The 16,466-nt window shown below is 36.3% G+C and overlaps 1 protein-coding gene across 3 annotated transcripts in view; it reads left to right on the top strand.

Moving 5' to 3' along the window:
* The window catches only part of TRAK1 (trafficking kinesin protein 1), an 84,105-nt gene that overhangs the window by 40,231 nt on the left and 27,408 nt on the right, over positions 1-16,466 (top strand). For all 3 annotated transcript variants that reach the window (XM_015822820.2, XM_029285508.1, XM_029285505.1), the window contains 2 exons: positions 1,948-2,085; positions 12,147-12,223. In XM_015822820.2, the coding sequence (XP_015678306.2) occupies positions 1,948-2,085; positions 12,147-12,223 (215 nt within the window). The remainder of the gene's footprint in view (positions 1-1,947; positions 2,086-12,146; positions 12,224-16,466) is intronic.

Raw genomic sequence — 16,466 nt, 5'->3', positions numbered from 1 at the left:
ACTGTCAAGCACATGAAATCAGGAGTTCAGGCAGTTCAAATGAATATATAGTTTTATTGTATGCTAAAGCTCTCTACAATAATCTAAACTACTAATGGTGAAAGCGAATTGGCGGCAGATAAGAGTCAACAGAATTCAAGGTGGGCTGGACTTAGATCTCTTGTGGGCATGAGGGGACTAGAGACTGATGACATGTTTGAACCCTCCCAGGGGCTCAGCCTGATCATCTCTTACATCAACACTGAATACAGTTTATTTGTGGTGGTAACTAATTAAGTAAGTAATATACATTGTTGGGCCCAAAAAATTAAAAAATGGTGAGCCACGAAAAGCTGGTTTGTTTGATCAAGAATTAAATGGGCAACCTTTGAAAGTAACCAGTGAGTTTCACATGATGAAGTTTGTTGAACTGATTAAAGACAATCAGCAAAGCACTTAAAGAGAAATTATTGTCAAGCTTGGCATTTCACAAGAAAATGTGAATCATATTACTGATGTTCTTCAGTATCAGATGGTTTGTGCAAGAAGAGTTCCTTGCATGCTGACAGTAGAGATAAAAGCATCAAGAAGTAAAATTTGTCAGCAATTGTTGCCATGCTTATGAGAAGGAAGGTGAAAAATTTCTTCATAACATTGTGACAGCCAATAAAACATGGTCTCATTATTAAAATCAGACATAAAGCACCAATTCATGGATTACATGAAGCTTCATTACAAAATAAAAAATAAAGATCAAGATTTGGCAGGAAAACTTTTCAATTACAGGTTTTTGGAATGCAAATTGTATTTCAACTCAGAGTACTACATTGCAGCACTCAAAACTTTGAAATAATAATTAAGCAGAATTTAGAAGCACATTTTTTCCCTACAGCATGATAGCACTAAGCTTTATCTCTCATGGATCGCTCAAGAGACAGTTACAAAGTTGAATATTATCCTTTTACCCAATTAACATGCAATGCAGACTTGGTGCCATGTGACTTCCACCTTTCCCTAAAATTAAATAAATACCTTTGTAGGCATCAATTTGACTGAAATGAGGAAGTGAAAAGGACTTTGAAAACTGGTTGAAAAAATAAAGTGTGCATATCAAGGTTGAATCACTAAGATAAAACTTCTATCGCTACTCAACTGGCCATAGAAATGGGGCAGGGGTAGAAAGCATAGGAAGGAAATGGGATTCCAAGAAGTTGCCTACAGACCATGAGAGCCTACAAGAATGTCAAGGTCACTAACACAGGTGTGTGACAGAGAGTGGACTGTTCTCATAAGAAACAAAAGATATATGATTGGGCAACATGGGGGTATTACGGAAGCTATTGTTAACTAGGCAGATTTTCGCATAGGAAAACCAGAGCTGGTTTTGCTTCTTCAATTCTAAGATGTGTATTGAATAAAGTTTATCTTTTATGGCTCTTCAAAGCTTTGAAGATTCCTTGATTTTGAGTTCACTAGTCGGACAGTTGACAGATTTAAGAGACTTTTCCCTTTTGGGCAGTAATGTGTAGTGAATATATGGAGAAGTAAATACAAATAACAGAACTCATTTCACATATTATGTCCCTGTCTTATTTAATTAAATACCCATATTTAAATTAACATTACGGAGCTGATGGAATTACTTTTCAGTACTTTTCATTACTTTCAATTCTCATAGGTGTTAGGTTTGTTAGATATTAATACTGTAATTCAAAGCACAATAACACAGGGTTTTCTTTCTCCCAATCTATAATCCAGAGGGAAAATTGTGTTTGTATCATTTCAGCAACAGTCTTAATACTCAGTCATCCCAGATACATATTAAACAAATACAAGCCTACAACAAGTTGTATAATTCATCTGTTTAGATTATATTTTCCTTTTATAAAAAGTATTTTTTCTTCATTTTAATAAAGGCTACAATTAAGAAAAACATTTTTAGTTATTGTAATTTTTTCTTCATTACAGTTACGAGAGCTGGAAGATAAATATGCAGAATGTATGGAAATGCTTCATGAGGCACAAGAAGAACTGAAGAATCTTAGGAATAAGACAATGCCAAATGCTATATCACGCCGTTACCATTCATTAGGCCTTTTTCCAATGGTGAGAAACCTCTTTGGAAATAGTTCTCAAAAATTCATTTTGTGCCAACACTTAATGCAACTTTGATTAACTGAAGAAAATAGTTTTAGGGTTTATTTCAATATATATTAAAGAAGTATCTGGATTCTTGGGTTGAATCTTTTGTTAAGTAACAGACAGTCTTTAGTGTGCTACTGAACTTATATTGTTGCTGTTCCTTTGGAATATAGTGAGCACTTTGTGTTCAGGATTTATTAGTAGCATAATATTTCTTTATGTAGATGTCTAAAAGAATTGGCACTGTGTCATTATCAGGCAATTTTTCTTTAAAATATTCTGATTCATTTCAATTGTATAATCTCATAACTTCAAAAAAATATTGCCAAAAATGAAATTTGCACATAAGAGGGGTGTATGATTTATTATGAGTCTGCAGATATTTGAGCTTGTAATGTAAAGAAAAAAGATAGTCATAATTATTTTTTAAATTGGTTTATTGAACTATGATTAACAAATATCAAATATCATATTGTCCAAGATGAATAAAGAAAAAAGATATAAAATGCAAACTAAAATTGGTAGAAACAGGAACTCTGTACATACAAATTCGCCATATGTATGAAATATCACATTGTAGTTTATTGCTATTGAGATAAACTATAAGATCCATTTATAAGCATAAAATTCATCCAAATTTGATAGAATTTTCCTTCCTGCTTCATTATTTTAATTGATTTTTTTCTAATGTAGCAATTGAAGAAGTTTTGTAAGGCAGATCTCAATTGTTACAGTAGTTGGAGATTTCTAATGTTGGGCAATTTATTTTAGCTACATTTTAGGTAAAATTGTAGATAATAAGTTCCTTATTTTTAAGTATCAGATTTGGTCCTATAAATACAGGTAGATTCTACTTATAACTGTAATGGTTATCTACCTCTTGCTATCCTGGTGTATTAAACAACTATGCGGGTGGAGGAGGGAGGCCCTGAGAGGCTTAGTGCAGGCCAACATGGCCCAGGCTTCCCAAAGCTTCTCCTATTCCCTGAGACACCTTGTGCTCCATTCCCACCCTTCGGAGTCTCCATAGCCATTGGGCCTGTTTCCCCCCATTCCCCCCAAGATCCCTGCAGGCCTTTCTCCCACCACCTCTGCCAGGTCCCCACAGCTCTTGGGCCTCCTCCCCACACCCTATAACCCACTTACCTTTTAAAGATCTCTGCACCATTGCACAGTCCTCCTTGAGGAAGCAGAACAGATTGCTTCGTTGTAAGCCATGTGGCTTGATTCCGGAAGTGGCTGCCATTTTCCAAATGACTACAATTCAGTGCAGCCACTTGGAAAAAGGTAGCAGTTTTTGTAATTATTCTGCATGGCCGTACAACAAAATGAGCTGTTCTGAATCCCTAAGCCAAGCTCCAGAGCTTCAGATATTTTTGAAATTTAAGTGAAAAGGAGGGTGTGGGACCTGGTGGAATGGGAAGGCCTGCAGGGATCCGGTGGAGAAAGTTGGGGGGGGGAGATAGCCAGGGATCTCTGAAGAGTCTTTTGGTCAGTTATAAGGACAAATGATGTTAGATAAGAGTCAAAGGAATTCAAGTTCGCCTGGACTTAGATCTGTTGCGAGTACAAAGGGACTTGAGACTGATGGACGTGCTTGACTCCTCCCTTGAGCTCAGCCTGGTCATCTCTTACAGCACTAACTTTATTGTGCCTTGCAATGAACCTGAAGTGCATCCACTTCATTTCCATAATTCCTGCCCATTTGTCTTCTGTATGGATGTATCAAGATCTCTATCATAAGCTTCTTTTAAACCATGGGTGGATCTCTTATTTCTAATTGCAGTTATAATCTATATGTTTTTGAGATTGTTCGTTTTGATTGCTCTAGGCAAAATACAGATAGTCCTCAATTCAGAACCATTTGGTTAGTGACCATTTGAAGTTACAATGGCACTGAAAAAGTGACATACGACCATTTTTCACACAATCGTTGCAGCATCCCCATCCCCATGGTCACCTTATCAAAATTCAGATGCTTGGCAACTGGCATGTATTTATGATAGTTGCAGTATCCCGGGATAATGTGATTACCTTTTGTGACCTTCTGACAAGGAAAGTCAATGGGGAAGCCAGATCACTTAACAGGTGTATTACTAACTGCTGTGATTTACTGAACAACACTAGCTAGGAAGGTTATAAAATGCGGCAAAACTTAACAATGTTCTTGCTTAGCAGCAGATATTTTGGCCCAATTGTCATATGTTGAGGATTTTCTATACCAAATTCTCAAAACTGGCGTTAGCCTAAATTGCTAAATCTCTAGAATTCCAATTGCCAAAACATTTGAGTTAACAATAGAATAACCATGGTAATTTAACATCAATAAACTTCTTTATTGGGAAGTTCCCTGTTGCTATAAAAATCTTTTAGTCTGCAAAGATATATTGTCTCAAAAGTTTCGTTTTAGCCAGATCGTAGTGATTAACCTCATGTATAAATTCTTTACTGAAGGAATTAAAGGAGAAATATCCTTTATCAAAGCTATATGTTATTCTTTCAAATTCAGCATATCATTTAGTGAAAACAATTTCCATCTTAGTTATTATAGAAAAGCATTGTTGATGAACCTGTCATTGATTTATACAATTATTTAGCTCTAAAATAGTTTTAGTTTGAATCATATTTCTGTACTTCTTGCTAATATAGTATCAAATTTTTATTTATTTATTTATCGAATTTGGGTATGTCCCAGCCTCCCTGTTTCTATAATCTATGTAAAATCTTTTTTTATTCTTAGTTGTGTTAAAACCCATTCTAGGCTTTGAGGCATTGAAATAGAATTGAACCTTACAAGGAGTTTCTTTTCCACAGCTGCAGTTCACCTAAAACATTGACATGTTTTGAATCCCAGTTTTTCATTTCTTTGCTTAATTTCTTTCAAGTTGGTATATAATTATTAATGAAAATTATTAATACTTTGATAATAGTACTGCTTAAATATTTTAAAGAGTTAAATACTATTGGAATTCCTAAAATACCTATCTAGTTTCTATATGCAAATAATATTTTTTCAAATCTAAAGAACTTTTGCCTAATGTTTTAATCAGTTTGTGTTCTTTTTATGCATTATTTTTCTTATCCTCTTCTCCCTCCTGTATTTGATCCCCTTATAATAATAATATTAGAATAACAGAATTGGAAGGAACATTGGATATCTTGTAGTCCAAACCCCCACTCAAGCAGGAGGGCCTATACCATTCTGGACAAATGGCTACCAGTCTCTTCTTGAAAAGCTCCAGTGATAGAGCACTCACAAGATCTGGAACAAGCCATTGCCCTGATTAATTGTTTTCTTTGATGAGGAATTTCTCCTTAGTTCTAGGTTGGATCTCTCCTTGATAAATTTCCATCCATTACTTCTTGTCCTACCTTCAGGTGCTTTGGAAAATAGATTGACCTCCCTCTTCTCTATGACAATCGCTCAAATATTGGAAGACTGCTGTTAGGTTAACCATAGCCCATTCCCCCCCCCTCCATGTATGCCACATCTCCATGTCTAGCTCCTAATCTTACAATTCCACTTAGACCGAACCTCCTCCCAAGATCCATTTCATGGTCCACCCAGGGGGTGACATACTGAGATGCCTTCTTCCCCTTTGCAGTCAGTAAGTCCCTGAAATTAATTTGTGTATTTCCTTAACTGTAATTTAATTTGCATTCTTTTATTTATTTATTTCTTATTTATTGAATTTTTTTTCTGTTTTCCTTTAAATCAAAAAGGTCAAAAAGAATTAATAGAATCAGTATAATTTCTTTTACTCTGCAGCTCAGCTTGTGTTTGTGCCTACTTTCCACAGCTCCAAGGACAAATGATATGTTGATTTTTTCACCCTTTGAAGAAAACTCTACCAGAATTACAAGTCAAAACAGAAATTGGTTATGCTCTGTTATAGCTTGGAATATAACTTTGAACATAATTACACTCAATAAACTTTTCATTACCAACATTCTGATATATAGAGTTTGCACATGGGATTAATATAACTTTATAGTTCTACATTGTTGCGTTGAAGGTATGCATATTTAATTCAGTGAGAAACTTAACCATTGGATTTCCTTAGATAAGATACATATTTATAAGAATACACTATAAATGGTTTCCTGAAAAACAAGGAAAAATATTTAAGTATATAAATGGTAACTCTTGTACACAAAACTAAATTTAAAAATCCACTATAATAAAAATCTCAAATTGATGTTCCACCAAAAATTAAATCCAATGAACGTCCATGGCATGGAAGCTTAGAGGCTACCTTCTCCATTCCTTGTTATCTTCTCTTTGCTTAATTTCTTGGATTGGATTGTGTCATGGGTGAGTTATCTCTTTGCTTTCTCTTAAAGTCTTTATATGTGCTTTGATTTTGCATTTTAAGAGAGGAAACTTCAAATTTAATTATACCTCCTAAACAGAAGATAAAGGAAGTCTCATCTTTGGCAGGTGAGGACATTTCAGGTCCCACCCCCATAGCAGAGTTAGTGCTAATAGTGTAATTGTGAAATGAATCTGTTTCTCTACCTGAGATTCTTGATATTTAGCTGCTATGACTTCTTATATAGTAAAAGATTTCAGCTTCTCTTCTTCCAAAGAGGAGCCCATTTTGCTATGATCTAGTTGCAGTTTGCATAATCTTATGGAGGCTAATGATGATAAATATTCTCAGATGAAATCAGATTGTGGCAGAATAGGAACATGATTGGCTCTATTTGGGGTTACATGCAAACTAGCCTTAAAGTTATTTATATGCTGAACAAGAATATAATTACTTTGGATTGTCATGTTATGAATGCTTGTCAGTTAAATTGGGCCATAGACAAAAGGTGCAGATCCTACAGGTGTACCCACTGCCTTCTTACCCAACAGCATTCATTCTTGGACGTTTGAACTTGGGGATACCATTTCAAGTTGAGCCCCAGAGGGCATGATCTCTGTGGCAACCATAGGTTTGCCTATTCTTATTTTGGGCCCCATACACATAAGCAAACCCACTTTGGATCTTTCCTTTCCTTTGAAGCAGTTGCAGTGTGATGTGGATGTGGGGGAAGGTATTACCACCAAGCCTTTAGCATGGTCAGATCATTTCTTGGGGCAGATGCAGTGGATTGCCACCCAAGAGTTCTGTGGAACTGGACCGATTTAAATAATTGTCCTAGTGGCTATTTGTGGACACTTAGGAAATTTGCTGAACAGATAAATTCTTTGAAGGTCTGGTTTGCTGTTGGCATTAGGTCTTGATCAAATGTAATTTGGGTGATCATTTCCTTGTTGGGAAGAACCAACATTGCATATACTGGGTTGCTGTGATCAGTTAGCACAATATTTTACTGATGAAGTCATCAGATTTAATTAAGTCCTGACTTGCTGTAGGCGGAGGAGAGTTATTGGGTAAACATTGTCCAGGAGAGTTATTGGGTAAACATCTTGCTTACTTACCTGGAATTCCTTACAATCTGGTTTAGCAAATAGCAAACTTTCTAAAGGGTCATGTGCCACCTATGGGCTTGAACTCTATTCTTTCAGGCAGCTAAGAGCAGTAATTTCCTGCATCACAGATTGTTAATGTCTTGTTGCAACAGAGGATGCCATCAGTGATCTTGAAGGAAACTGGGGTCCATTGCCTGGCTCTAACCTTCCCTTTTGAGGGAAATTTTATTAAGTCATAGATGGACAGTCATCTATAGATCACACAAAGAAATTGATAATCTGGATTCTCTGTAGTTATGATTCAGGCTTGGATATGGAATGCCAATGGCATTGCTTGTACAAATGGACATGGAATGCCAATGGCATTACTTGTACAAATGGATGACTTTTGTTGGGATTTGGATGGAGTAATTGTGTCTTTTGAATCTCGCAACAATCCTCAATACCATCAACAATGATATCCTGGACTGTTTTCAGAGGTTGAGAATTAGCAACACTGTATCGTAATGGTTCTACTCATTCTTTGATAGTTGGTTCCAATCAGCAGAGGTGGAGCAGCAGAGATTGCCTTGATGGTTATTTTCTTGTGGGAGACTGCAAAAGTTGATTCTCTCCCACTTCTATTTAACATTTATATGAAGCTGCTGAAAGAGATTATCCAAAGATTTAGAGTTGGTATTATAAACATGTTGATGATAACCAACTGTACTCATTATCACCATTAGATTGGTGATATCATTTAAGTCCTGTTTAAGCACATGGAGGCCTGAGGGTCTAAATGGGTGAGAACAAGCTTAAATTAAACCTTTAATAAAATAGAATTATTGTTGTCTAGTGGAATTATATATCTGCTTCAGATGTGTTCCCCTGAAGGCGTAGGTTTGTGATGGGGGCGATTTCTTCTGGAATCATGGCTTCTGGTAGATCAGTAGGTCAGGCATAAGGTTACCAGAGTTTCAACCATTCTGGACAGGTCTCATCAGAGGAGCCAGACAAAGAATGCCTCTCTCATAAACAATATGGTGAAATGTAATTTACAGAAACCATACCAGATTGGTCAATACCTAGGTTAACAAGGATAGTGCTAGATGTTGAAGTTCCTGGACTCAGTGATTGTTGAATGAACAATCAAGGCCAGCAGTTTCAGGATTATTGAAATAAATATGGAATAAAATGTTCACAAAAGTGGAATTGGAAGAACTGCAATGATCTATCCAGGGCAAAGAGATTGAAGCCCTGCAGAAATAGCTCAGATAGTAAAGGCAAACCAGGGGAAGTGAGCAGTAGAGGAAGCCAACTTAATTACTGAATAGTTTTAATTCCCAAACTAGGTTCGCTCTCCTCTGCCTTATCCTCAGAACAAAGTTCTACTAGAGAAGAACTGAAGTAAAGAATAACTGATCATCTAGAACAGCAAAGGGATAACAGAATAATGTTGCCTGAATTGAATCTTGTTCCAAAGAAACAGCTAGTACAAGTATTACAAGATGCCAAAACTGTAATATCAAACATAAGCACTGGCTCACTACAAGAAACAAGCTAACTAATGTACAGCATGGCTACATTATAACCAAATACCTGGGTGCAAAATCAGCAAAAAAAAAAAAAAAGGTGCATCACCAAAATAGAAGATCAGGCTGGAAAACAAGATCAGCAAACTAAAATGCAAGCAAGCTAGATTAGACGAAAGAAAAAAAAATAGTTGAAGGAGAAGAAGACCAAAGAATACCTGTTCAAGAAATATCAACTAGAAACAAGAAAGACTAAGGAAGCATTATAATAAAGCAGCATATAATAGCTATAGCCAAGACGATCAACAAATACAAAGCTTGCACACTATAGATAGAATCTCAAATTTCAGTCAGATCAAAAATATTACCACCAATCCATCCATGAAGAGGCTGCAGTGTATCAGTCAACACCTGACATAGAAACAGTGCCGTTTTGGGTATAGCTAGGGATAACCCAAAGATATACAACAAGAAAGCAACAAGAAGAGGTGAATAAGGATAAAAAAATAAATAATGGAGAAAAGGGCAGGTTTGAGCAACTATAAGCCTATTTCCTGCTTACCAACAACTTTTAAATTGCTAATTGCTGATGTAGTTGATGTAGTCTAACAGCATCTATTTGAAAACAAGCTCTTTCCACCTGAGCAGGAAAGAAACTGCTTTAACAACAAGGAATTGATTCCAAATTGACAAGATTATTCTGAAGAACTGCAAGAGAAGGAAGAACAACTTGAATGTAACATGTAGCATGGATTGATCACAAGAAGGCAATTGGCACCATGCCACATGAATAATCAAATGCTTAGAAATAATAGGAGTCAATAAAAACACGCGGTCATATGCAAAGATTAATGGCACAATGGAAGACATAGTTGCTGGTCAACGGTGATAGATCATAGAGAAGTTAATAATAAGAGAGAATGTTTCAAGAACGTTCATCTCATTATTGCTGTTTGTAATTGTACTGATTCCTCTATCAATCTTACAGATAATCCTTGACTTATGACCACAGTTGAGTCCAAAATTTCTATTGCTAAACAAGAAAGTATGAGTTTGCTTCATTTTATCGTCTTTCTGGCCACAATTGTTAAGTGAATCACTGCAGTTGTTAAGTTAGTAACGTGGTTATTAAGTGAATCTGGCTTCCCCATTAATTTTGCTCGTCAGAAGGTTGCAAAAGATGGTCATATGACCCTGGGACAGTGCAACCATCATAAATACATGCCAGTTGCTAAGCATCCTAATTTTGATCAGATGGCCATGGAGATACTGCAACAGTTACAAGTGTAAAAAATGGTCATAAGTTATATTTTCAACTTTGAATGGTCGCTAAACAAATGTTTGTAAGTTGAGGATTACATGCATAAACAATTCAAGCCCTATCTATCAAGCATCAAAAACATCTACCAGGTTATCCCATCTCCTTTACATGAAGGATCAGAAGCTATATAGAAAAACACATCTGAAATAGAATCACAATTCAACATTGGCCATATATACAGCCAGGATATTGCAGTGAAGTTTGAACTTGACAAATCTATATCCCTCACCATCAGCAGGATTAAAACAGAGAAAACTGAAGGAATCAAGAAATAACTTCAAGAGTCTGGCTGAAGAGATCACTACAAATACCTAGGCATTCTTCAAACTGACATTGAGCACACCGAAGTCAAGAAGAAGGTTAGAAAGGAGTACATGAAAGTGAAGAAGATTTTAATGTCCAAGTCAATGAAAGAATTATCATCAAAGTGATCACCACCTGAACAATTCCAGTTGTTAGATACACAGCTGAAATAGTGGGCTGGATTCAAGCAAAACTAAAAGCCCTGAATAGGAAGACTAGAAAAATAATGAATCATGCTCCATCCATATAGTGATATTAATATATTCTACTTAACAAGGAAAATAGGTGGACATGGAATATTATAAGTACATCAGACAATTGAATAAGAAAAAAGGATGCTGGAAAAATATCTAAAGAATACTGAAGAAGACACACCAAAGCTGGTATACCATGAACCTTATTGACCAAACTGTTCTATGAGAAAGATCAGAAGTAGAATATAAAAGACATGGTAAGGCAAAGTATTACATGGGCGGTATGTAAAAAAAATAGCAAGCAAATAAGACCTGGAGTAAGAGTAGGAAAATTGGGGAAAGAGATAGATGGCTAATTCTGGCTGCACAAGACCAAACCTTAAGAACAAATACATACAAAGCCAGAAATGAAGCAGCAGATAGTAAACACTGTTTCTGCAAAGAAGCTGAAAAAACAATGGACCACGTAGTTAATTGTTGCAAGAAGATTGGACAGACTGACTACAGGCAATGCCATAACAAAGTAGCAACAATGATGCAAAAATCACAAGCACATAGACCTGCAAGTAGAAGTAGAATGAATATGGCAAAATAAATATCAAAACAGCTGGAGCACAAATTGAACAACATCAGCATTGACCCCACCAGTCAGTTGCAAAAAACAGCCTTTTCACTAGGAATAGCTTACATCCTACCACGATACCTTTAACATCATCAAACAACATCTACTTATTACAGGTTCTTGGGAAAGACTAGTAGATAGATAAAAATGGCTGACTGTGCAATGAACCATAATAATAATACAATACAGCTAACTATTCCAGTTCATAATATTGCATAAAATTAGTAATCAATGAACTAGTGGTTCATTGATTAATTTTTTTATATGTATGGTACTTTGTTTGCTGTTGTAATTTAGTTACTTTCCTTTTCAAAAAATTACTTTTCTAGGACCAGTTATTAACATTATTTGAGACAATACTTTTTTCAAAAAAGATATGAATTAAAGCTGCATAGGTGTTAGAGGTCTGTATCATAATACTTCTTTCCCAAGAATGTCTGTAAATTTTAATATTGGAAAACATCTAGATTCATTTATTTACATCTAGCGTGTGTTTTTGGTGCAGATGCTATAGCAGCATCTAGAAATATTTCTAAATAATTACAGCATTTTTCAAAAAATTGACTTCTTCCACCCCACCTTTTTGTATATTGCAAAGAAAGATAGAAATAATAATGTGCTCTCACACCTTTTAAAATTGTTTCAACAGGATTCCTTAGCTGCGGAAATTGAAGGATCAATGCGAAAAGAGCTGCATTTGGATGATACTGACTGCTCTGATTTAAAGTATGACGAATATATTGTAATACTTTGGAGAAAAGCTGTATTTAACAGTAATAATAAGTAACCTTTGTGGTATATGAAAAAATGTTTAGAGAATTGACTTTAATGATCTTTTAAGAATTTCAAATCTTCATTTAAATTATTAAATATAAGAATATAATTAGATATAAGAAAATGTTTGGAACATCGGAAGGTTTTTATGATATTGCATGTAGAATCGTATCTTTTTTTTGTGGAGGGTTGATGGGAGGGAAGATATGCTACTTCTCAATTAAAATAGAAAAATAACCTTTTTGAGAATACCAAAACTGAAATACAATTATGCATCAGGAAAATATCATTAAAATAATAAAGGCATGTGAAAAAAATATTATCTCACCATTCCACCAGATGTTTTGCATTGCATATGTTGGTAGGCAAATGATGTCTTTCAGAAATTCTGGTCTACAACTCTCATAGTTTACTGACAGTATTAGGGCTACTGATATTTGTTGTCTAAAGAGTATATGAAGGATCTTATATAGCATGCATAAATTGCCTGATCCTTATCAAAGAAGGAGAATATTTGAGCTTGCTTGTTTTCTTGCACATGTTTCATTACCCTAACTAGGTATCATCAACAGTGCTAGTAAGGAGTGCTGTTTGCTTTCAGTTTATATTTTGGTGTCTTGCCTGTCTGGGTGGATAGGGGCGGTCTTAGGGATTCTTTGGTTGGGCTGTTTACTAAGGCCTCTTGGCAGTTTCTGGATTGGGGCATTGCTTCCTTGATTGTTGGTTTGATGTTGACTACCAAAGCAATAACCCAGCCTCCCACAAGAGAAGCTGTATAAGGACTTTATTTAAATGAGCCCAAACACACTGCAGCAACCCACAACACATTACAACAAAATGGATACCCAGGTAACTTCATCAAAAAGTCCTTGATCACTCAACCCAATACAGCACAATCAACACAAACCTTAAACAAATTACACTGCCATGCATCAGGAATATCTCAGAAACCGCAAATAGACTGCTACAACCACATGGAATCAGCATAGCACGCAAGCCAACTAAAGCCCTTTAAAAAATCCTAAGCAAACCAAAAGACCCAACAGTCCCAGAAGAAAAAACAGGAGTTATCTACAACATACAGTATAAGAACTACAGCAATCACTATGTAGTACAAACAGGCAGAAGATTGGCAGAACGCATCCATGAACACCAACTGGCAGTCAAAAGACATTATGAAAATTCTTTAATTTCACAACATATAGACAGATTTAACCATGGTTTCAATTGAGAAAATGTGACAACCCTAGCCCAGGCCGTATCCCAAAATGCCAGGGAATTTCTAGAAGCCTGGCACTCTGAAAAATCAGCCATCAATAGACACATAGACATTAACAACATCTATAGATTATGCAAAAGAGACAATCAACCAGCCCCAAAGAGAAAAAGACTCCAGCACCTCTCCACCAATAATCAGCACTCAGATCAGCATAGATTAACTCCAAAATCAACTTCAGAATAATGATGATGATGATAGATAGATAGATAGATAGATAGATAGATAGATAGATAGATAGATAGATAGATAGATAGATAGATAGATAGATAGATAGATAGATAGATATGGGATAACCCAAGGAAATACAACAAGGATGCGGCTGGGTTAAAAGAGGTGGATGAAAATAAAACAGAATGAAAAAACTAGTAATAACAACAAAAATGGTAGAAAAAAGAGCAAGGAAGATCAAAAATTGATCAGCACCAGGTGAAGATGAACTGCATGGGTTTTGGTTGAAATATCTAACTGTTCTATACCCACTCATTGCCAAGCAGTTCAACAATATACTACAAAGAGGAGAAATTGAAAAGTGGCTAATAACTGGGAAAGCCTACCTAATAATGAAAAATCCAGCAAAAGGGGCAACACCAGGCAACTACAGGCCAATTACCTGCTTACCAACAACTTTCAAATTGCTAACTGGTGTGGTAGCTGATGCAGTACAACAGCATCTAGTTGAAAACAATCTCTTTCCATCTGAGCAGAAAGGAAACCGCCTCAATAGCAGAGGAACAAAAGATCAACTCCCAATAGACAAAATGATTTTGGAAAACTGCAAGAAAAAGAAGACCAACTTGAATGTGGAATGGATTGACTACAAAAAGGCATTTGACTCTCTGTCACATGACTGGATAAACAAGTGCCTAGAAATAACAGGAGTCAGTAGAAACATCAGAAAGATGTGCAAAGATCGATGGCACAATGGAAGACACAGTTGCAAGTCAATGGTGAGAGACTGGGAGAGGTTAATATCAAGAGAGAAATATTTCAAGGAGATTCATTATCACCACTACTATTTGTTATTGCACTGTTTGCTCTGTCAACAATACTGAATAACTCAGGACATAGCTATCAAACATCAAAAACTATCCCACCTCCTTTACATGGATGATCTGAAGCTGTATGGAAAAACATCATCTGAAATAGAATCGCTGCTCAACACTGTCCATATATATATATAGCCAAGATATTGCAGTGGAGTTTGGCTTGGACACTTACTATCAAACAAGGAAAAATAGTGAAAACTGAAGGAATCAAGATGCCCCACGAAAATAACATTAAGAGTCTAGATGAGGAAGATTACTACAAATACATGGGTATCCTTCAAGCTGACAACAACAAGCACAGTGAAGTCAAGAAAAAGATTAGAGGTGAATACATCAAGAGAGTGAAGAAGATCTTAAAGTCCAAACTCAATGGAGGAAATACCATGAAGGCAATCAACACCTGGGCAATTCCAATTATGAGATACACAGCTGGAATAGTGGACTGGACTCAAGCAGAACTAAAAGCAATGGATAGGAAGACCAGAAAAATAATGACAATGAATCGTGCCCTTCATCCACGCAGTGACATTGACAGACCCTATCTACCAAGGCAAATAGGTGGGCGTGGAATGCTGCAAGTACATCAGATGATTGAAGAAGAAAAAATGGCTTTGGAAGAATATCTGAAGGACAATGATGAAGATACACTGAAATTAGTATATCAGGAAGGCTTACTGACTACTGGAGAGACCAAACTGACCTACAAGAAAGACCAAATGAAGAACAGAATAGAGGCATGGGAAGACAAAGCTCTACATGGCCAGTACATTAAAAAAAATAGCTGGGAAAGCAGATAATAACAAGACCTAGCAATGGCTAAGAGCAGGAAAATTGAAGAAAGAGACCAAGGCACTAAATCTGGCTGCACAAGACCAGGCTTTAAGAACAAATGTATACAAAGTCAAAATTGAGAAGACAGCAATAGACAGCAAGTGCCGCCCATGCAAAGAAGCTGAAGAAATAGTGGACCACCTGGTAAGCTGCTGCAAGAAGATCGCACAGTCTGATTACAAGCAGTGGCATGACAAAGTAGCAGCAATGGTGCATTGAAAGATCTGCAAGAAATACCATTTGCCTGTAAGCAAGAACTGGTGGGATCATAAAATAGAGAAAGTCATAGAAAATGATAAAATTAAATGGCTCTTGGACTTCAGAATTCAAACAGACAAGCACCTGCAACATAACACCCTGGACTTAACAGTTGTCGATAAGAAAGACAAAAAAGTCTGGATAGTGGATGTGGCAGTGGTTGGAGACAGCAGAATAGACGAGAAAGAATTGGAGAAGATAACAAAATACAAAGATCTACAAATAGAAATAGAAAGACTGAGGCAAAGGCAAGCAAGGGTAGTACCAATAGTAATAGGTGCCTTGGGTACAATCCCAAAATAACTAGAGCACCAGTTGAACACCATTGGCATTGACAAATTCGCCATTAGTCAATTTCAAAAGGCGGCCTTACTAGGAACTGCTTCCATCCTGCAATGATATCTGTAATACCATCAAACATCCACATCTGCCTATCCCAGGTCCTTGGGAAGGACTCGATAGGTAGACAAAATGCCAAATCCAATCTGAACATCTGGCTGACTGCGATCCATAATAATAAAAAAAGTTGGAAGGGACCTTGGAGGTCATCTAGTTCAACCCCCTGCTCAGGCAGGAAACCCTATAGCATTTCAGAAAAATGGCTGTCCAGTCTCTTCTTAAAAACTTTCAATGTTGGAGCATTTACAGCTTCTGGAGGCAGGTTGTTCCACTGATTAATTGCTCTGAATGTCAGGAAATTTCTCCTTAGTTCTAGGTTGCTTCTCTCTTTGGTTAGTTTCTTGTCCTGCCTTTAGGTGCTTTGGAGAATAGCTTGACTCCC

The sequence above is a fragment of the Protobothrops mucrosquamatus genome, unplaced genomic scaffold (assembly GCF_001527695.2).
Source record: "Protobothrops mucrosquamatus isolate PMUCROS unplaced genomic scaffold, P.Mucros_1.0 scaffold_177, whole genome shotgun sequence".
Lineage (NCBI taxonomy): Eukaryota > Metazoa > Chordata > Lepidosauria > Squamata > Viperidae > Protobothrops > Protobothrops mucrosquamatus.
The sequence above is the reverse complement of the archived record's forward strand: the minus strand, read 5'-3'. Positions and strand labels throughout refer to the sequence as shown.